General features: G+C 39.0%; 1 protein-coding gene across 1 annotated transcript in view; it reads left to right on the top strand.

Annotated features, from left to right (window-relative positions):
* CTNNA3 (catenin alpha 3) overlaps window positions 1–22,721 on the top strand; it is a 1,776,048-nt gene that overhangs the window by 79,588 nt on the left and 1,673,739 nt on the right. Inside the window, exons 3-4 of the mRNA XM_003409035.3 lie at window positions 731–897; window positions 16,655–16,774. Coding sequence (XP_003409083.2) covers window positions 731–897; window positions 16,655–16,774 — 287 coding nt within the window. The remainder of the gene's footprint in view (window positions 1–730; window positions 898–16,654; window positions 16,775–22,721) is intronic.

Genomic DNA, 22,721 nt, shown 5'->3' with positions numbered 1-22,721 from the left:
AAATTAAAAAAAACTTAATTATGGATGTGGTAATTCTCTAACAATTATGTTACTGGAAGGGGAGGGGAAGACTTTTTATTTTATACCCTTTTGAACTATGAACTTCTAAAAATAAATGAGTACACATTACTCTTGTAATAAAATGTATTTTAAATGTAAAAAACTTTAAAAATAGTGGACATGACATTTCTCTAACCATTATGTACTATGAAATATTCTGTGACTAAGCATAGGCTGTAGTTTATTATATTGCTAGTTTAGGATAAACCTACATATGATAGAGTGTTATCAGAGAACTGCTGTATTATCTTAAAGGCTGGCTCTTTTCTAACATTCATTAGATTGGAAAGTAACTCAGTGAAGATTTACCTTATTTTTATAAACAGGATTGTTTCCAATTGAAGTCTTAGTAATGAAACCTTTCACAACAAATGAGAGTCAGCCAATGCCTAAGTCGATAGCAATTTTACTAGACAGTGATAGTCAATCGAGCACAATTTTCTTGCAGGAAGATGGCCTCATGCTTCTTAAATTCCAGACCATTTATCAAAAACAGATGTCAATTTGACACTGCATTGTTTATTAAGAGGCGATAGTCTAGTGCCAACTGACAGTATTTTAATATTACGCTTAGTCATTGAATGTGCTTGGAATTAGGTTGGCTGATAAATGCTGAAATAGGCATAGCTGAAAGTGACAGTATAACTTATTTGGGGATTGTGTTTTTCAGGTGAAGCTCTGAAAGTATCAGCTGAAAGATTTACAGATGACCCCTGTTATCTCCCGAAAAGGGAGGCTGTGGTTCAAGCTGCCCGCGCCTTGTTGGCTGCAGTTACTAGACTCCTTATCCTCGCAGACATGATTGATGTCACGTGTCTCTTGCAGCACGTGTCAGCTGTAAGTAAAAGATGACTTCATTTACATTGGCATTGTTCTCACTTCTAATTCCATTCTTTGAACCTGGCATCAATCCTAGTGCATCCTGGCCTCACCCTCACTTCTTAACATTACCCATCAGAAGCTGACTGGGTGGAATTGTGAAGACTGATGTATACCTCAGGAGAACTAAGCCAGGAGTTAATCCTAAGGCCAGTGGAAAAATGAAAAACAGGATGGCTTACTGATACGGAAATGGCTAGGAGAAAGTTCTAGGCTTTTGACCATTTAAATTATTTATTTATTTATGTGATCATAATTTCTTATGGCTATAATATATACGTAAATTGTTTATCATCTTTCTTCGCATTTTCTCATTTCTCCTCCAAATTATAAATGATTTGAGAAAGTGAATCTTTAAAGCTTAAGGCATTTGGAAGTTTATCCTAGTTTGTAAAGGAATACTATTTTGCTAGCTCCTCTTGATCCAAGATAAACAGTGTGTTTGTAGGTAGCCTGTGATATCTGTAGTAATCCATTATGAAAAATGTATAAACAGATTTAATGAGTAAAGAATATATTTTAACTATAAGATAACAAAGGCAATAAGATATCCTCCTTGCTTTATTTTTCTAGACAAATCCATTTAGCACGAGTTTAACAGAAAAAGAATTTTATTGAAGTTTTTTTTTTTTTTTTTACTTTCTCTATTTAGTTTGACCAAGTTATTAAATTTGCAAAGAACATCTTGGAATGTCTGCTTTATCTCCTGCTTTAAATAGGACCCTACACTTCTGTCCATAAATACATCTGTGTTTTCATAAAGGTACCTGGTGACTGTAATATTACTATTCCGTTAAGCAAATGACGTTCTTGTCAAAATCATTTTCTCTTATTGCTAAGCTAAACCTATCTTTCCATCTTTATCTTACTCACTATTGCTTGTTTTAACACTAAAGAAGAGTGACCCGCCATTGTACTTTTATACTCCTCTTCTTTTGGTAGCTTTTTTTTTTTACTGTACAAAAACCAATTTAACACTTTTTTCTTTTTGTTGTGTTTAAGTAGCTTTTTAGGAAAGAGATTAGTTCTCATCACTGCCAGCTATCTGCTTGTGGGTTTGTAGGTGAAATAACTGAATGACAGTTCTTGTTGTTACTTGGTTATTGATTGGTTCTATAACCTTTTTTTTTTTTTTTTTATAACCTTAGACAAATTCCTGAGATATATTTTTTTCATATGTGAACACAGACACTAATAAATGCTGTAAACAAGGAATGGTTATGAAAGATTAAGTGCCAGGCAATTCCTAATTCTAAGGACCTACTATTTCCTATGTTTAGACTGTAGATTTGTTGAGATGAACCATAATGAGGGCTTTTGTAAGGTGAAAATTGCCAGCTTCACAATTGATTAAGAGGCGTTTGTTTATAAAGACCACAGCCACCTTCACTACCATTGTAACTGAGTGCCTATTAAGTGCTAGGCGCGGTGGTAGGTAATTCACACATGTCGTACAAATGAAGTGGAAGGTAAGTGCAGGCCAAACAAAAACAAAGCAACACTTTTTGCAATAAAAATGTAGTTGGTATTTTTTTTTTGTAATGTGCCAGGTACTGCGCTAATGAATTAGGTTCTTTAATTCAATCCTCACAACCCTATAATTATCATTCCTATTTTACAGATGGGATAACCGAGGTACGATGAATTTAAGTAACTTGCTCAAGGCAATAGGAAAAAACAAACACAAACAAAACAAAACAAAACTTTCGGAATTCAGTACTCCAAGGGTGAGAACAAATTTTACTACAAATAGCTTTTAGAAGTGTTTAGACCAGTTCACGGGCCTACAATAGATTATTGTCAGGACCAACCTATGTCACACTTGCTGGTGCCTTCGTCAGAGTCTGATCTTGGGCCAGATTTTTAAAGCTATTTACTAAGCATATATAATACAACAATGATACTTCATCAGTGAAAAAGAAAATGACATATTACAAAAGAGAAAGGAAGACGTTTTGTGGTAAATTATGATAATTTTTCATTCTTTCATCCTTATGAAAAATTTGTATTTGAATTGTATCAACTCAATTCTTTTCAACTCACATATAATGAAGACAAAATAATTTTTTTGAGATCACTAAGAATTATTTAGTCTAACATTTTCTCAACAGTATTCTGCAGAACCTGTCTTATAAGTATACAACATGAAAAATATTTTTTTGGGGGGGTAGATGCTGAACACAGAAGTTCCCTTTGAATAGCTAAAAAATGTATTGTGGCAAAATATACATAACAAAACATTTGCCATTTTAACCATTTTTTAAATGTACATTTCAGTGATGTTAATTACATACACCGTTCTGTGAAATCATCACCACTGTACGTTTCCAAATGTTTTTCATCACCCTAAACAGAAACTCAGTACCCTAAAGTAATAATTTCTCATTTCCTCCTCCCCCAGACCCCTAGTAACCACTAGTAAACTTTCTCTATGCAGCCTCCCTACTATTCCCATCCATTGCTTCTAGTTTGGTTTTCTGGAGCAACATTGAATCAAAGCAATAGTAGAAGGTGTTTTTTTTTTTTTTTTTTTTCTTTCAAAAACTGATTGTTACTCTTAGGACTTCCCTATGGCCTCCCTTATCTAGCTTAAACATTTCTTGATGCTTGACAATTCCTTGTATGACCACTCTGAATACTCTAGAATTTCTCTGTGTTTTCAAGTAGGCTATGTCACTTTGTATGTTTTTTTTTCCTACTGAAGTTTTCAGTATTGACTTTGATCTCCTTGAACATGGTGAACAAAGTTCTCTCGTGGTCAGAGTTTGGAAACTCCCATTCTGGACTCTGGGTGTCTGCCTCTGCTTTTTGCTGGTTTTTACTCGTGGTATTTTGTTCTCATGTGAATGACTGTGTGCTGAACATCTCCTCTCTTGCAGCTCATCTCAGGAAAGTCCTCACTTTTTTATTTTTAAGATGAAGTGCTTTATATTTCATCAAGCATTATTTGTTTTCTTCATCTCAAAGACTGGATTGAATTGCTAATTTGCTGTCATGAGAAATACCAAAGCTGGTTGCCATTGAGTTGATTTTGACTCATAGCGGCCCCATAGCACAGAGGGTTTCCCAGGAGCAGCTGATGGATTTGAACTGCCAACCTTTTGGTTTAGCAGCCTGAGTGAGCCACTGTGGCTCCATTACAAGAAATAGAAATTCCCCCAAATCATCTCTGTAAATCTTTTTCTATGCATATTATGGATTGTAGGTAACTCCCATGAAATGTGGCATCTTGAAATTAAAACAAAACTCTCTGATGTGATCATTCCGTAATATAATCAGATGATTACCTCCCTGATTTGATGTCTAACATTATCTTACCTGTTATGGTAGCCTTGTTTGTTATATTGATTCATATTGATTTTGTGATCACTTAAAACCTCCAAGTCTCTGATTTCAAACTACTCTTAATCCAGGCCTTTTTCATCTGATACTAGTTTTAGTATTTTACATGTAAATATTACATTTATACTCCCTGAAGTTTATCTTAATTCTGGCTTTTTTTTTTTAAACAGTTCATCAAGATTTTTTTGACTCGATTTTGTCTTCCCCTCCTAACCTGGTGTCATTTTCAAATTTCTTCACCAAAATCATTAATGTAAAAATGTTCGGTAACATGCAAAACAGTATCACATCTCCTTTTCAGATAATACCAAATACCAGCACACTTTGCGTAAAGTTATTGAAATGAGCTCATGTGTGCTTCATTGGGCTAATATTTAAACCACGTTTCTTTTATTTTACCCTCAAGCATTTTCTCAAAAGCCTTCCTGAAATCAAGATATATAGTCTGTGGCATCGTGAATTTATCAGTCTAGTAACCCCAGTTATAAAGGAAATGAGGTTAGATTGGCATGACTTACTCTTAATAAACCTATAAGAGGCCTAAGTGACCATTGCTTGCTTGCTTTTATTTCTTTTGCTTTTTTTGATCTTCATTTTCCAATTCACTTACTTATGATTGTAAACAAGTTGTCTGTGGGGATCTCCTTGCCTTTAAGATCTAAACATAATTGGTTTCAACCCTTATTCCATGTTCTGTCAGCTATAATGTTTTCCCCAAGATTTCTGCAAATTCCCTGAGGGGTCATATTCTTGAGGTCACCTTTGGCTCCAAGCTTTTACTTCCACTGAATTGCTTTAGTTTATGGGTTGCCTTTTTATCCCTATTTTACATTATATTCATCTAGAATTGGAAGTTGGCCTTTTCCCCTAGATTTAATACACACACACACACACACACACACATACGCACCCAGCCACCACTCCCCCCCCCAACTCTTCCAGACAAGGCATGTCTTTGTATATGGCAAATCTTATAGAAAGTTTGGAGACATGGAATGGAGAGAGTTTTATACTATAGCAGTGTATGATAAGCAGCTTTGATTTGAGTACATATTAGAAATCTTAAGTCTTTTAGCCACTTCACCTCATTGCTCTCTCATCTCCCTTCCCCCTGCTTACTCTCCCTCACACCCCTAAAGTCCTGTTCATTTGAATGCAATAAAGAGTTGCTATCTACTCACCACCCCACTCGGCTTCTGCTGATTTATGCTAATTTTTAGCAATCACTATCCGGTTTAAATTGCTTAAAATATACTTACATGTTGTTGTTGGGTGCCTTGGGGTTGATTCTGACTCATAGAAACCCCATGTGTATATACATACACACACACACATACATGTATATGTACATGTATACACATATATACATACATACAGTATATATGCAGATATATATGTGTATACATACACACATATATCATACTATATAATAATTATAGTTTTTTTTGAGGTGAGAGGTCATCCACTTTGAAGATATAAATTTCTTTTTTGGGGACACACAATCTGCTTTCCAGAGAAGTGGGCTACCTTTTTATTTCTTGGCCTTGTTTGAAATGCAGTGTACAAAGGTCTGTCCTTCCTTCTTGGGTTATCTTTATATTTCATGGACGCCTCTGCTCACTCTGCTCATTCTAGGGTTTTTTTCCCCTGACACTCTTATACTGGTTCCTGGAGAGTTTTAGGACTTGTTCATTGCTGCACAGAACCAAAGGATTCCTCTGCTACCACAGTGTTCCCTTTGGTGCCTTACCCTTTTCTCCCTTATTAGACCTTTTTCCAAATAACAGAATTTCTTTTTATACTTATTTAAGGTATATTTCCTTTCAGATGTCAAGTAAGTGAGCTGTTACTCTCCTTTTGATTAATAGTCTAGATCTACAAATTTCCTGATCTCTTTGTGTTTCCTTATCTTTATTAAGTTATCCTCTTTTCACTGAGACTGCCCATAGAGATGCAATTAAAATAGAACATTTACCAGGACATAGACTGAGACCATCAACTAGTGCAAACCCGGGTCCCCCAGCCACTCTCAGTGGGATAAGTACAGCCAAACAGCACAGACTTAATGTATAATTAAATGCATTCAGGATTCCTGACTTGGCAGTTTTAAAGGTATCTAGTTGCTTTAGGAAATACATGTTTTCTTCTGGGGGAAGCATGTCCAACTCTAAGTGAGGGCAGAGAAAAAAGTAAGGAAAGGCATTTTGGCTTTATTGCTGCCGTTGCTCGTAATTTTTCATGGGGATTTAAGTTAAAAAATTTATCTCTCTTTGGTACTCTTCAAATTTTTCAGCCTTCTCTCAACCATTGATACTTCTCAGAATTCCACATCCTATTTTATTGGCATCTGGATTTTGTAAGGGTTGATTTTATTTGGGAGAAAATTGGCTTGGATGTCTCCTGCTTTCTCAAGGGGCCAAAACAATATGAGGGAAGAACATGACTTTTGGCAGCGGGGAGACTGTTTGAATCCTAGCCCTGTCATCTGTCAGCTGGGGGACTTTGGGAAAGTTAAAAACCTGTGGGCCGTGGTTTCTTTGTCTGAACTCTAGGGATGATAACATCTACTCTGAACATGTTGAAAGGTCTTGTGGAGATTAAACGAGGTGATATATAAATTTTCTGATAACTGTTGTTATTGTTGTGTGCCGCCAAGTTGGTTCCAACTCATAGCCACCCTATATGACACAGTAGAACTGCCCCATAGGTTTTCCTAGGCTGTAATCTTCTTTCCATCTGGGTGAGTTTGAACTACCAACCTTTGGTTAGCAGCTGAGGGGATTAACCATCGTGCCACGAGGGCTTTTTTTTTCCTGATTACGAGTAGATGATAAATGTAAGCTCTCTTTCACCTTCCCTCCTTCCCCCATCCCATCTTTTCTCACTATAATACCTTGCTACCGCTTTTTCGCTCTTACGTGCAATGCTGTACTTATTCCTAAAAATGAAGGGAAATATGTTTGACTCCTGAGTTGAACAAAATTTTCCAACTTTTTTCACTCATCGTACCATACTTTTTAACAGACCAGTGTCATTATAGGAAATAGGTTCTGTACTTAATAACTCCTTATATCAAATACGTATTTAACATTTGCTACATAAATTGTTATAAAGCATTCGTGAATCGAATGATAATTATGAATATTATTTATAATATTGACAGAAAACCATGTATTACTATATTCATAGCTGAGACTTTTTTGAGGTCACCATCTATTATTAAAAAGCAGGTATGTGCTAGCAAAAAGACTTTTCAAAGCTTTTTATTATTAAAAATGTCAGCAGTTTATAAATGGAGAAGTTACTATATAATTGAAAGCCATTGGTAGCCATCTGTATTCTACAGGAGACCTTAGACAAAATACGCAAAGACATATTAAGCTTAAAAAGAAAAAATAGTGAGTCCCCAAACTCAAGATGGAATAGGAGATACAAGAAATGGAGGCAAATAGAGCACACTTGCTGGATTTGTGCTCAATTTCATAATGAAAACTTGAAGGAAGAAGGAAATTTAAACCATTTAAATATGTTATTTTTTTTAAAGGGACCAACTAAGACAGAGAACAGAGGGGCCCCCAAGTGTGCAAACAGTAACAAGAAATGGGCAGAAACAAAGCTGTTCCCCAGAACAATGGGGCAGTTGTTGTTGTTAGGTGCCGTCCAGTTGGTTCTGACTCAGCGACCCTATGCACAACAGAACGAAACACTGTCCGGTCCTGTGCCACCCTTACAATCGTTGTTATGCTTGAGCTCATTGTTGCAGCCACTGTGTCAGTCCACCTAGTTGAGAATCTTCCTCTTTTCCACTGACCCTGTACTCTGCCAAGCATGATGTCCTTCTCCAGGGACTGATCCCTCCTGACAACATGTCCAAAGTATGTAAGATGCAGTCTCGCCATCCTTGCCTCTAAGGAGCATTCTGGCCGGACTTCTTCCAAGACAGATTTGTTCGTTCTTTTGGCAGCCCATGGTATATATATTCTTCGCCAACGCCACAATTCAAAGGTGTCAACTCTTCTTCGGTCTTCCTTATTCATTGTCCAGCTTCCACATGCATATGATGTGATTGAAAATACCATGGCTTGGGTCAGGCGCACCTTGGTCTTCAGGGTGACATTAATGGGGCAGGGTATCTAAAAATAGCCTGCAAACTTCTTTAAAGTTGCCTTTCAGAAACAGCTGGAGAAAACCAGCCCCAGGGACATGTGCAGAACATCCACCTGTGACCCCTGTGACCTTTCACCAGGGGCAGTGAGGGGCTGCAGCCCCAGCTGGGGAATTGAACCCCGGGAGTGAGAGACTGTACAGGCACAACACCCCTTAATAAGTCCTGCTACGAATCCCAGAGGCCTCTGGGACAGGATCCACCTTGGAAAGCTGCTTCATGCGCACCTTGGTTACTATATCCCTGCCTGTGTCTGTGAATAAACATGAATCTTTTCCCGCCCAAGAACTTTTAAAAAACCCAGGCCCGTCTTTTGTCCTGTGAGAAGAGGATAAATGTTGCTCTAGGCCCTCCTCATCTCCACTTGCAAGCCTCTTCAATAAAGCTTTGCTCATGTGGAAAACTCTGCGTGCCTTATCTGCTCATTCTTGACCAGTGAGAGGCAAGAACCTTATTCCGGTAACACAACATCATTCCAGTTAGCTCTGATTTGATTAATTCTTACCTTCATTCAGTAGTTGTTTTTTGTGTTCTTCTTGTGTGTCAGTCACTGTACTATATACAGGGGATCCAGCCACCATGGATGTGTTCTTTTGAAATTTATGGATTAGATAAGAAGTAAACTAATAGTGAGATAAGTTGCTATGTTAGAAGTTGGCACAAAGTGTTATGGAGCATGGTGGAAAATGAATCAAGGGAGAGTTTTTGAATAAGTGATGGCTGGCTAGGTTTGAAGAGTTAACTAAACAGAGAAGGTGGCGAGGCAGAGGACATTTTAAATGGAGGGAATGGTACGACATGTTCAAAGACCTGAAATACTTCTGATTGTTTGAGATAAAGGGCGATTGTGGGGAAGGAACAGGAGTCGAAGCTGAAGAGGCAGACAGAAAAAATTTGAACTGTAGTCTAAAAGCTAAGGGGGACCCATGAAAGAATCTTAGGCATGGAAGTGACTGTAAGCAGTTTTGCATTTTAGGATCATTACTCTGGCAGCCACGGGCAGGCAGGGTTGGGGGGTGGGGCAGAGTGGAGGTAGAGAGGCCAGTGAAGGAGAGGCTGATGCAGCCATCTAGTTGTGAAATGATGGGCCTGGGGTGGGGAATGAATGGGAGAAATGAAGGAGGAATGCTCTGTAGTTTGAAAGTGATTGGAGTTCGTTCTGAGGAAGAGGGGAACATCAAGAGGACCTCCAGGGTTCTGGTTGAGTGTTGAGGACACCAGGTTTTCATTTACATAGCGGAGAGGCAGCTTATGGGTTTTAGGCATATTGGGTTTTAGGGATATATGAGAGATAGTTAGATCCACAGTTCGAAACCACCAGCAGCTCCGTGGGAGACAGACGTGACCGTCAGCTTCTGTAAAGATTTACAGTCTTGGAGACCCTATAGGTTTGCTAGGAGTTGGAATCGGCTCCACTGCACTGCATTTGGTTGGTTTTTGGTTTGAGAGATAGTAGGTACTAAAAAATACGTGTTGAGCTCAGGAGAGCAAATAAAGCAAGAGACAGATTTAGAAAGCTTCAGGAAATAAGCGTCAGAAGAAAGAATAGGTTTGCATGAGGTCACCTAGGGAAGATGTACAGTGTGAACTAACATCTTTGAGGCAGTGTGGTTCATGTAAGGCTCACTGAATGAAGAATCAATAAATAGGTTTGTGTTCAGGTTTGGCTCAGAAGAAATGATTTACGTAATTTTTATTCACTCAATCTAATGATGCCTCTACTTTCTCATTAAAAATGGTTATGACAAGACTTTTTAAAAAGAGTTTTATTGAAGTATAATTTATATACCATAAAATCAACTCACTTTAAGTGTACAATTCAATGATTTTTAGTAAATTTACAGAGTTGTGCAATCATTACTATAATTTTAGAACATTTCCATCATCCTCATCTTTTGGATCTCATTCCCATTTGTTGTCATTTCCTCTGTCCTCCCAAATTTGCCGATAGGAATAATAGCAGGAAAGAGTATTTAAAAGTTAAAATATCTAAATAAATGTCTCTTGTTGCTCACAGTGTCTAGTTTAAGTGTCTTGCACAGAGACAATAACCAGTAAACAGTTATTGACCTTATCCAATGCTTATTGGCCAATGAATGGTGTTATAAGTTTAATGACAGTGGTCTCTTACAATTTTATGGAACTTTTTAATTCATAAAGTAGCAAAGGCCTGGAGATCTACTTCTGAGAAATCAGCATTGAAAACCCTGTGGAGCACACAGTTCTACTCTGACGCACGTGAGGTTGCCATGCGTCGGAGTCAACTTGATGGCGTCTGGTACTGGTAAATCTGCAAATCTGGATGATAACTTCTCTTAGGGAAGGGAGTGTTCTCTTGTTTTCTTCCCTGTTTCTTTCATGTCTGGTATACTACCAAAAACCTCTGTTGCCATTGAGTTGATTCCAACTCATAGTGACTCTATAGGACAGAGTAGAACTGTCCCATAGGTTTCCAAGGAGTGGATGGTGCATTCAAACTACTGGCCTTTTGATTAGCAGCCTAGCTCTTAACCACTGTGCCCTAGGGCACCAGGCATATTGCCAGAACCTTGATAAATGTTTGTTGAATGAACATCTTCCATTTTTTTCTCAACTAATTTCACAACAACCTTATAAAGTAAGTAGGCAAGGATAGTGTTTTCCATTTTGCAGGTAACAAAATTGAGGACTGGAATATTAATGACTTGTCCTAAAGTCATGCAGTTAACAAATGACATAGCAAGGACTTGAATCCATAAATCAAGATGAGGGTGTTTTCAAGTGTATAGGTCTATTTCTCTTTTAGATCTTGAGCCCAATTTTTTCCTATGTTCTTAACTTCTGTACTCATTCCTTACCAAAAAAAAAAAAAAAAAAAAATTGAGATATGTCTGTATTTTAATTTTCTGCTTCACCTGTAAGCTTCCTTTTAATAAGTGGTATTATCATCTTGTAAGTTCATTTGGAAAATATGTTTGAAAGTCAATGGATTAAGTTTAGAGAGATAAAATAATTTTTCCCCTCCATAATGCTTCATTTTTTATAGCCCTGTGGTTGCCATATTTAAGTAAGATAGATTAGCCATTTCTTATGCTTAAAACAATTCCTTTTTACTGTAAACATTAATATTTATAGGGCATTAATGCAGTGGGTTGGTTTTGGTTTTGGTTTAAAATCACATTAGTGATCCCGTATTTTCCATCAGGTACTTACTGGATACATTTTGTACACAGAACTCTGTGAGGATGGGATTTCTTTTTGTGATACAGGTGGCACTCAGCACCACAAACGCACTGAATGTTAAATAAGAAAAGATGACAACTGTTGAGCTGGCTCTTCTGGAGCCAGGTTACTCGATATTTTTTCATTATGGCAGGGAGTAGGCTGCTTGAGCTGTGGAGTTATTTGAGTCTATCGATCTCACGACAAAAGGAAGCCAGGCACAGGCAGTGAGGGGCAGAGACGCTTTGCTGGCCAGAGCCCTGCTGAATCCTTTCCTGTGGATTCTACCAGTTCCTTCTGGTTCTCTTGTTCAGATCACCCCACGAATCTGCACAGTTTTCATGAACTCATTGGATGTGTAATTTGTATATAACATTGGCTTAGATTTATTTGAAAATACGTGGTTAGGAGAAAAAAAGGAGGAAAAAACAATGTATTTGGGAAGAGCAAAGGCTGAGTCAAACCAGACATTTTCCTTGCTTCCTTATTTATGCTTCTCTTTCCTGAAAAACAGATTTTCAGTTATTTTAATGGGAAGTGAGTGATTTCGTTGTCTTGTTTGGTGGGTTAGTATTATTATTCTTTCCTAAAGATCGCAATAGACTGATCTGCAGCCGATCATGGGGCTGGCACAGGAATGAGCAGGTTTCCATTCCTTTGTGCGTGGGGTCACCATGAGTCAGCTAACAACAATAACAAAAGGAATTAGATGAGGAAAAAAAAAACCCTGTGAAGATGTTCACAATGGTTACTTTTATAGCCAGGGTTGGGCTTAGGGATGTTGCTTGCACCCTCTCATTTTTGCCTTGTCTGCCTTGTGATATACAGTAAGGCAGTCAAACAGGACAGAATATGGATTTGTTTCTTAGTTTAGAGCCCATTTTTAGTGTTCCATTTCAACAGTTTTGGAAAATACCTAGGTTTGATTTTCCTTCAGATTGATTTATTGGTGAGTTTTTTTTTTTTTTCTTGTGGGAGAAGGGAGGAGTTTGATTTGGTTCCTAATAGGTTGAAAAATTAACATGGGATCAACAGAAGATTCAAGAAATTATTTCGGGTTCTTGTCTTATTTAAATGCACCACACGCTCCTTGGAAACTCTTATATGGTCGCTATGAGTCGAAATCAACTCGACAGCAGTGGGTTTGGTTTGTTTGTTTTTGTCACATTTAACATTCCCACTCAAAACTTTAAACAGGTAAAACCAAAAGTATTAAAATCTCTTTATTTAGTTGCAGTCTTTCCCACCTTATCTCCAGCTGAGAGATCACGTATTTTGAGAAATAAATATGATGAAATTGCATTGCACTGAACTAATGTAGAAAATCTCAAGAGACTCGTTTTAATGATAAAAAACAGTGGCCAACTGGAAAGAAAAGTTCTCAAACCAAGTCAGCATCAGACATCCTTAAGTAAAATCTAGGCCTCTGTTTAACCATTGACTTACTTTTCTCTTCTGTACTTCAGCTTCATCGGCAAAGTGAAATTACTGTTTCTACCCTCCAGTATCCTTAACTGTGTATGTGTGTGTCTGGGGGGTGGGTAGCAGTGACGGGTTGGTGGTGGCTCAGTGGTAGAATTCTTGCCTTCCATGAGGGAGACCCAGGTTTGATTCTCGACCAGTGCGTTTCATGCGGAGCCACCAATCACCACCGGTCTGTCAGTGGAGGCTCGCATGCTTGACAGCAGCTAACTACAACAACTAGAACAAAGTTAGACTACACGCTGCTTATGACCTCTCTGTGACAGTTATTTGTTGCCTTGAGTGAAAAAAATCCACTTAAATGAATGAAATAATCAGACTTCTATAGTATTTTGAGCTCAAAAATGGAGGCGTTTTTTTATAAGTACTAATAATGTAAGTTCAAGCTAAAACCTCTGCATCATGCAAACTCTGACCTTTAGTGAAAACGTCTTGTGGTGATTATCTTTACTGCATTTCCTCCCTTACTTTTTTGGCCGTGGATAAATTTGGAAGGAACGGGTTTTGTGTTTCTTGTTTTGAAGTCTTACAAATGTGTTTTCCCTAAAGCTCCCGTTTGCAGTTGTGTGAAGTTCACAAAGATAAATGTGAAGAAGAAATATTTAAGACCTAGAGCTAATATTTTTTAGTGAAGAAAAAGTGTAGGGGATAAAGAATGCTTTAGAACTAAAAGGGTTGATTCATAAAATAGCTTGTATAATTAATAGAGATAATTACTTAAATTGTTAAGAAACTTAGAACCAAAAAACCAAACCCATTGCCGTCAGATCGACTCTGACTCACAGGGACCCTATAGGACAGAGTAGAACTACCCCATAGGGTTCCCAAGGAGTGGCTGTTGGATTTGAACTGCCGACCCTTTGGTCAGCAGCTGAGCTCTTACCACTGTTTTGTTTTGGACACAGAAAGAAGGGCCCCCAAAATGGGCATGCCACAGGAATGAACATGTTAGCATGATAAGTAATATAAAAACCAAATCAAACCTGTTGCCATTGAGTTGATTCTGACTCCTAGCCATGGTCATTAAAATTATGCTGAAAGGAACTTGCTCCTGTGCAATAAAAGGGGCAAAATGAGCAGACTTTAGCTACGCTTAAGTGATATAGGTAGAATTGGTTTCCATTTAAGGCTCTGAAAATTCTTCCTGTCTTTTGAGGCCCAACTCAGATTCCCTCATGTCTTCAGTGTGGCATGAGTCCCTCATTATTAGTGACTTTTTTGTGTGTTTTTACCAAATAGTACTTTTTTCTCTTTTTCAAACTTTTTTTTTTAAACCCGTTGAATGAATTGGAGTTAATGATAGAACAGAGAGAGCAGGAACACTGTAGTCAGACAGACCTGGGTCAAAATCCCTGTTCAATCAAACTCTCCAAGTCTCAGATTCCTCACTGTAGAATAAGAAGAGAAATGGGAACTCACATGATTTTTGTGAGGATTAAATCAGAAAGCATAAAGTACCTGGCACTGAGCTGGCACTCAATAAATATTAGCGTCCTACCCATTCCTGAGTTCCATGTCTAGTTTGCCCAGTAGTCTGTAAATTCCTTTAGGGCAGGAAATATGTTTTATTCATCCTGGATGCCATTTGCTGTGGAGCAGATTCTGACCTCTTGTGCTGAACAGTAAGCTATACTCCATAGGGTTTTCATGGTTGTGACCTTTCAGAAGCAGATCTCCAGGCCTTTCTTCTGAGGCACCTCTGAGACAGTTCAAACGATCAACCTGTCAGTTAGTAACCAAGAGCTTAACTACACGGCCCAAGGACTCCTTGCCTTGTGCATGACCAAAAAAACAAAACAAAAAACCCCAAAAAATCAAAAACAAAAACCGAACCTGTTGCCGTCGAGTGGATTCTGACTCATAGTGAACCCTATAGGAGAGAGTAGAAGTGCCCCATAGGATTTTCCGGGAGCAGCTAGTGGATTCAAACTACAGACCTTTTGTTTAGAAGCCTAGCTCTTAACCACTGGGCTACCAGGGCATAAAAAAAAAAGAAACAAAAGCAAACCCAGTGCCACCTAGTCGATTCCGACTCATAGCGGCCCTATAAGACAGAGTAAAACTGCCCCATAGGATTTCCAAGGAGCGCCTGGTGGTTTCAAACTGCCAACCCTTTGGCTAGTAGCTGTAGCACTTAACTACTACGCCACCAGGGTTTCCGTAGTAGGTACTAAAACAAAACACTAAAACGTTATTTGTCTAATTTAGTGTCCGGCTGTGGAAGCTTATCATTATTACTTCCCATTTCTTTTTCCTCTGTCACCTTGGATTGAGATAAACATGTTGCTTTCATGAAATCAAGGATTTTATTCAGTAGAACGCCATTATAAGATGACTTATTGCATCGGACCTGGTATAGAAGGGGTCGAATCATTTCCCTGGAAACTTAATTATCTTCTATGAAATCTTATTAGTTTGTTTCATAGCATCCTAGTCACAATGGAGTTCTGCTGTAGTGGCATACAGTGAGAACATGGGAAATAAAGGATATAAAGAGGGAACAAATGTAAATGTCTTGCAAATGACGTTACTTGACATTTTCAATCACTCAGCCCTGCAAAAAAACCCAAAAAACCAAACCTGTTTTTTTTTTTTTTTTGTTGCTGTCGAGTCAATTCTGACTCATAGCGACCCTGTACGATAGAGTAGAACTGCCCCATACATTTTCCAAGGAGAGGCTGGTGGATTCAAACTGCCGACCTTTTGATTAGCAGTTGAGCTCTTAACCACTAATTCACTAAAATAATCCGAGGATTCAATTTCTTGTGAGCTACCTTGCTTAATTAATTCTTCATAGCAGGACAATAGTCTATAAAACACTGCAGTTTATCTTCTTTGTATTTATATAGTGTCTGACTTAAAAATGAACAAGAGCATTCTGATTCAGCACAATCAATTTTATAACTCATCTGTGTTATAGAACAGAAATGGACGAATGGTTTGCTGAACATGGCACATTATGCTTTAATCATCAAAATGCCAGTTTTCCATCCTTGTCAGTATACAAGACCTGAGAGAACTTCCTGGCTGGAGCTTGCGGGCTGACCTATTCTGCATAGGGATTTCTACAGAGGCAAGCCATCCCTCACACCATTACAGCAAAATACCATGCAAACAGTCATTTTTTTCATAAATTTGGTTGCTTCCATATTTGGAATGTGAGAGCTTTTTTGATGCTTCTTCATTATGATCTGAAATTATACTTTCACTTTTTTTTTCTTGAAAAGCAGCAGTGTATCCTAAAACATGAAGGTATTTTTGAAAAATGGAGTATGTTCTTTTATTGGGATGAAGACTAACCATACTTCTCATTCACTTAATAATGTTGGTTTACTGAGGACACAGTTGCTAATTCTTTATAATTGTACTTAATTATTTCATTGAAAGGTAATTTACTAGTGTTTGTTATCTGTGTATTATGGGGGAAGAAACTGAGGCTCAGTATCAATTATTTCTATGTGTAGCTAGCTGGGAATTTGAGAAATCTACACTGTCCTAATGATCTGCTTTCATTTTTAATTTCAGTTTCAAAGGACATTTGAGTCTCTTAAAAATGTTTCCAACAAATCTGACCTCCAGAAGACCTACCAGAAACTTGGGAAGGAACTGGAAAATCTCGATTATTTAGCCTTCAAACGTCAGCAGGTAGGAGTCAGAGCTTCCTTTGGTGGAGGTCATGACCACTGTAGGCTTCCTGCTGCCCTGCCTGTCAGAGGTTCAGGTGGATCTGGGGAGCCTTATCTTCTAACGTTAGAGCAGAAATAGGTTGTGCTAAGCTGACCTGCTGTGTTCACACAGCTTCCTGCAGTGTTCAGTACGGTCCTTGTTTTCAGATGTGCGCGTTACGGGTTTCCACCTGTGTCCTTATATCTCTTTTAAAGAAAGCTGCTACTGATTTGTGAAGGCCCACGTATCCTTTTGACTAGGACACCTCAGTGGCAGAAGGGAACCTTTAGGATGGCTTGACCAACTTGCTTTTACTTTCGACAGGGGAACATCTGAGGAGAAAAATCACAAAGATCAGGAAAAGGATTTGGGTGTATGTTTAAAAAAAAAAATTTAAGGAAAAGAGTCAAGATAAAATGCCACAACGTGCACTGATCTTTAGTTTCCTTGTTTGATCTTTTTTGAAAATTAGTAAGCATCTGCTAAAGGTGGAAGGTTGAAGAAAGATATGCCTTACAAATGTAAGTCTTTTTTGGCTCCTTGTATTGACCCTGACATAAACCCAGAGCCCAAATAGATTTTATAGGGTTGCTTTTTAAAATGAGTACTTCGTAAACCTAGTATTCATAATCATTAAATTCTATGTTTGCAAATACTGAGTCTGGATTTTCTCCAGTTTCTTCACAGCCACTAGGTGTCAGGGTTGTCAAGCTTTTGCTTTGATTGACTGTTTATTCCGATCAAAATTGCCAGTTAGATGTTTAAATTAGGTTGTGTGAAATTTGGGAATGTGCTCAATGATGGATAGCGTCTAGAAAAATGACTAAGTGGCTGACTTGCATGGCCAGGCACTGAGTCCATTACTTAAGAGAATTTTTTTTGTTAGGGTGGCAATGGATGTGACTTTCTTGCCATGGCCTGATTCCCAAGTTTTGCATCTTTTGCATGGGAGTTTTCAGAGGAGGACTTCCCCTACATGGTATGACCTGGAAATATTGGCCTGAGAAGAGAATGTTCTAGATCTCACTCTATCACAGACACTAGATGGGCATTTTACCCTCCTATGACCCTGTTTTCCTAGGAATTATATTTGTTTTCTATAATGTTCTGGGGCAAATGAAATGATATCTGTGCACTTACTTTAGTTCATAGTGAAATAAGGACACAATATCCTTTTAAGTTTTATTATTTTTTTTAAATTAGCATTGGCCTACATATTAGCACTGGTGACAGAGGCAGCCACTGTTATGAGAGCCGCTATAGTAAGCTCCCAGATGATGCTGCTTAAAATTCACACCATGAGTCCCTGCTCTGGCCGATGCAATCTTTAATACAGTTTTGTTTCCAAGAGCCGTATTTTACCACTGAGGGGTATTTAGGTTGGCAGGCAGTAGTCACTGTCCTGTTCTCTTATCCATTCTCGTTAGTACATATTCAGTGACGAGAATCATGCATTGGCTAATTGTGAATTAGGAAAAATGTGAATTCTTCAAGGGTAGAACTCTGGGAGACTGGCATTGAGGACAGAGAGGTAAGTTACATGTGTTTGAGGAACAGATGGACGGATGGGTGTATATATCTCTTTGCATGTATGTATGAATATATAAATCATATATCCAAACCAAGGAAATCCTGGTGGCATAGTGGTTAAGTGCTACGGCTGCTAACCAAGAGGTCGGCAGTTCAAACCCGCCAGGCACTCTTTGGAAACTCTGTTGGGCAGTTCTACTCTGTCCTATAGGGTCGCTATGAGTTGGAATTGACTCCACGGCAGTGGGTTTGGTTTTGCTATATCCAAACCAAAAGCCCACTACTGTTGAATCGATTCTGACTCACAGAGACCATGTAGGACAGAATAGAACTGCCCCAGAGGGTTTCCAAGGCTATAAATCTTTCCTGAAGCAGACTGACACGTCTTTCTCCCATGGAGTGGCTGGTAGTATTGAACTGCCGGCCTTTTGGTTAGCAGCTGAACACTTTAACTACTGTGCCACCCGGGCTCCTTATATCGTATATGCTATTTATTAAATAATAACTATGCATATGCCACATCATACTTGGTAAAGTAGAGGGTCAGTGGAAAAGAGGAAGACCGTCAACGAGATGAATTGACACAGTGGCTGCAACAACGGGCTCAAGCATAATGATTGTGAGGATGGCATAGGACCGGGCAGTGTTTCGTTTTGTTGTACATAGGGTTGCTGTGAGTCGGAACTGACTTGATGGCACCTAACAACAACAATATGCCACATATTCCGACTCACAGAGACACTATAGGACAGAATAGAACTGCCCCAAGGGGTTTCCAAGGCTATAAATCTTTACTGAAGCAGACTGCCACATCTTTCTCCCACAGAGTGGCTGGTGGTATTGCACTGCTGACCTTTTGGTTAGCAGCTGAACACTTTAATATTTATGCATTAGCTCATTAAAAGCTTATAACAATACTGTGGAGTTGGTTTTATTAGCCCCATTATACAGATGAGAAAACAGTTAAGAGAATTAAGTAACTTGCTTAACGTCATTGGGCTAATAAGGCATGAAGTTGGGCTTCACCTCTAAATCAGACCCACTCCAAACTTAGGATTTTCCCATCTCTCCCAGCTGTCATATTCCCAACGTCTCTGTAAGGAGCCAGGCTGGGGATAATGAAGTGAGGGGCTCTGGGAAAGCAGTGGGAAGGCAATTAGGAGACATCTGAAAATGGCACCTGGTGAGAGCCAAAAGGCCAGTCTTCTCCCCCTCTTTCTTTCTCTCACGTGGATTCCTTCAAGATATACAAAAACACAAAAGGATTTTGAAAGAGTATCTTCAGACACTAAGAAAATGTATAAAACTTTATTCTCACCATTTCTTAAGTGCTGTTATGCACAGAAGGCAATTTATTAAACCCAAAAGGAAGAATCCTTAATGACTGGGTCTTACTCTCAAGTATGGCATACTGTCAACTTCTTTGTCTTACTCATGCCATTCCACCTATCCCTATAGCTAGTGATCATTCATTCTTTCTGCCAGAATAGATAGAAGGGGAATGGCAGAGAAGTGGTGAGAAAGAGAATGATGGTAGAGTAGAAAGATAGTCAGGGACCAAACCAAACCGATTCTGACTCATAGAGACCTTATAGGACAGAGTAGAACTGCTCCATAGGGTTTCCAAGGAGCACCTGGTGGATTTGAACTGCCAACCTTTTGGTTAGCAGATGTAGCTGTTAAGCACTATGTCACCAGGGTTTCCTAGGAACCAAAGAGGGATGGAAAAAGAGGGAAAGGAACTTTTAGGGATAAGAGATATGGACTGAGGGAAATTAACTTATACTTGGTGTTACACTGTATGCATCTAGTATATTAAAATATTGATTATTGAAGAATTAAAAAATCTCAAAACAGGAAGGGGAGAGAGGAATGCAAGAAAGCATAGTGAATGGGGGATTTGGCAGAGAACAGCGAAGACAAACTTTATGTCACTGTGTTGCTTCCAAGGTCAGCAGAACTTCCTATAAACTTGTAGTAGTAACCAAGTACTTCATCCCAAGCCACAAATGAAGTGCAGGGTTCAATGGGTCAGGACATGAGCTGTTCCCTGACCTGGTGGAATTTGTCTTTTATTTCCCATCTTGCCCTTCTGAAAGCCCTCCAAAACCTATTATACCCACACTAGAAAATATGCTTCTCATCACGGAAAAGATTTAGGTCACTTTGTAAAGTTGCTGATTCAGCAAAGAAACTTTTGCCTTATAAGGCAGAATTCCCAGAAAATGACTTGTTCATTTTGTGATCATTTGTTCCCTGATCCAGCTGTATTAAATATTCCTTGGTGTGACAGACGTAAGCCCCATAAGGAGGGCACTCATCTGTCACCTTCAATACTGTATCCTCTCCAGTGCTCACAACAGTATCTGGCACATGGTAAATGCTCAATAAATACTTGGTGATGGTGTCATTGCTATGAACAAGGAAGCATGCCAAAAGTTTTAGCCTCAGATTGCAGGCAGTTAAAATCAGTAGGTTTGCTACACTTTCAAAATTCAGATTGGCATGAACCCTTTGGCTTCCTGGATGCTAAAGCCTGGCATATTGCCCCTTGCTCTATGTCTTATTTAGACTTCCTCCTAACATGTTTCATTCTTCTTCCCATTTCTTTAAATAAACACAAAGCACCAACGTTACCTTATTCTGAATTATGGGTATCCAGTGAATTGAATTCTTTTAAATTGACTAATGGCTTAAGGACCCTTGGTGGTACAAAGGTTAAACACTCAGTTGCCAACCAAAATGTTGGTGTTTGAACCCACCCAGTGGCTCTGAGGGACAAAGACCTGGTGATCAGCTCCATAAAGATCATAGCCTGGAAAACCCTATAGGGCAGTTCTGTGCAGTCACATGTGCTGTTAGATGACAGCACCTAACAGCAACAACAACAACGGGGGCATTGGAGGTTCAATGGTAGAATTCTTGCCTTCCATGTGGGAGACCTGGGTTTGATTCCCAGATAATGCATCTAATGAGCAACCACCACCTGTCCGTCAATGGAGGCTTGTATATTGTTATGGTTCTGAACAGGGGTTCAGTGGAGTATCCAGACTGAGACAGACTAGGAAGAAAGGCCTGGCAATCTAATTCCAAAAATCAGCCAATGAAAAGCCTATGGATCACAACAGTCTGATCTGTGGCCAGTCATGGGGATGGCATAGGACTGAGCAGTGTTTTGTTCCATTATGCATGGAATTGTCATGAGTTGGGGACCAGCTCCATGGCAGCTAACAACAACAATGAATTGATTATGATTATTTTCTTTGACTCATTCATTATTTTTTTTCCATCTTTTTCTATGATATTTTTATAATTTTTGAGAGATTTCTTTTCCAGCATCAGACAGATCTCTGGGGAGCTTGACTCCATTTTTCACCTTTCTTCTTTGAAGTTTACTGTACTTTCTCTCCCAGATGTGAGCTTAGCTATTTTCGTTTTTTTTGAGAGGGAGTGATTATAACTCAGCTTTTCCTCTGGCTGTATTTTAGGTCGGGGTACAGGCATCTCTACATTTTCCTCTGTCAAAAAGACTAACATTGTAAATAGCTTTCGCTGGAAAAGATGAGAGGAGGCTGTGAGAGATAGATGAGGTGGTGGGTTTACCAGGATGAGTCAGCCTGAAGTCAACGGATGACAAAGCAGGATTAACTGGAGATATGGAGACTCTTTCTGTTCTCTTACCTGGAGATACAATTTCGGAGTTTATCTTCTTGGTTGTTGTTGTTGTTGTTAGGTGCTGTCAAGTCAGTTCTGACTCATAGCAACCCCATGTAAAGCAAAGGGACACACGGCCCAGCCCTGCACCATCCTCACAATCATTGCTGTGTTTGAGCCCGTAGTTGCAGCCACTGTGTCATTCCATCTGGTTGAAGGTCTTCCTCTTTCTCCCTGACCCTCTACATTACCAAGCATGATGTCTTTCTCCAGGGACTGGTCCCTCCTGATAGGTGATAGGTTGTCCAAAGTACTTGAGACGAAATCTCGCCATCCTTACTTCCAAGGAGCGCTCTGGCTGGACTTCGTCCAAGATATATTTGTTCGTTCTTCTGGCAGGCCATGACACATTTAATATTCTTCGCCAACACCATAATTCAAAGGCATCAATCCTTCCTCAACCTTCCTTATTTGTTGTCCAGATTTTGCATGCATATGAGGCAGTTGAAAATACCATGGCTTGGGGCAGGCACACCTCAGTCCTCAAAATCTGCTTTTCAACACTTTAAAGAGGTTTTTTGCCCCAGATTTTCCCAATGCAATATGTCGTTTAATTTCTCGACAGCTGCTTCCATGGGTGTTGATTGTGGATCCAAGTAAAATGAAATCCTTGGCAACTTCAATATTTTCTCCATTTATCACGATGTTGTTTATTGGTCCACTTGTGAGAATTTTTTTTCTT

The sequence above is a fragment of the Loxodonta africana genome, chromosome 16 (genome assembly GCF_030014295.1).
Source record: "Loxodonta africana isolate mLoxAfr1 chromosome 16, mLoxAfr1.hap2, whole genome shotgun sequence".
Lineage (NCBI taxonomy): Eukaryota > Metazoa > Chordata > Mammalia > Proboscidea > Elephantidae > Loxodonta > Loxodonta africana.
The sequence above is the reverse complement of the archived record's forward strand: the minus strand, read 5'-3'. Positions and strand labels throughout refer to the sequence as shown.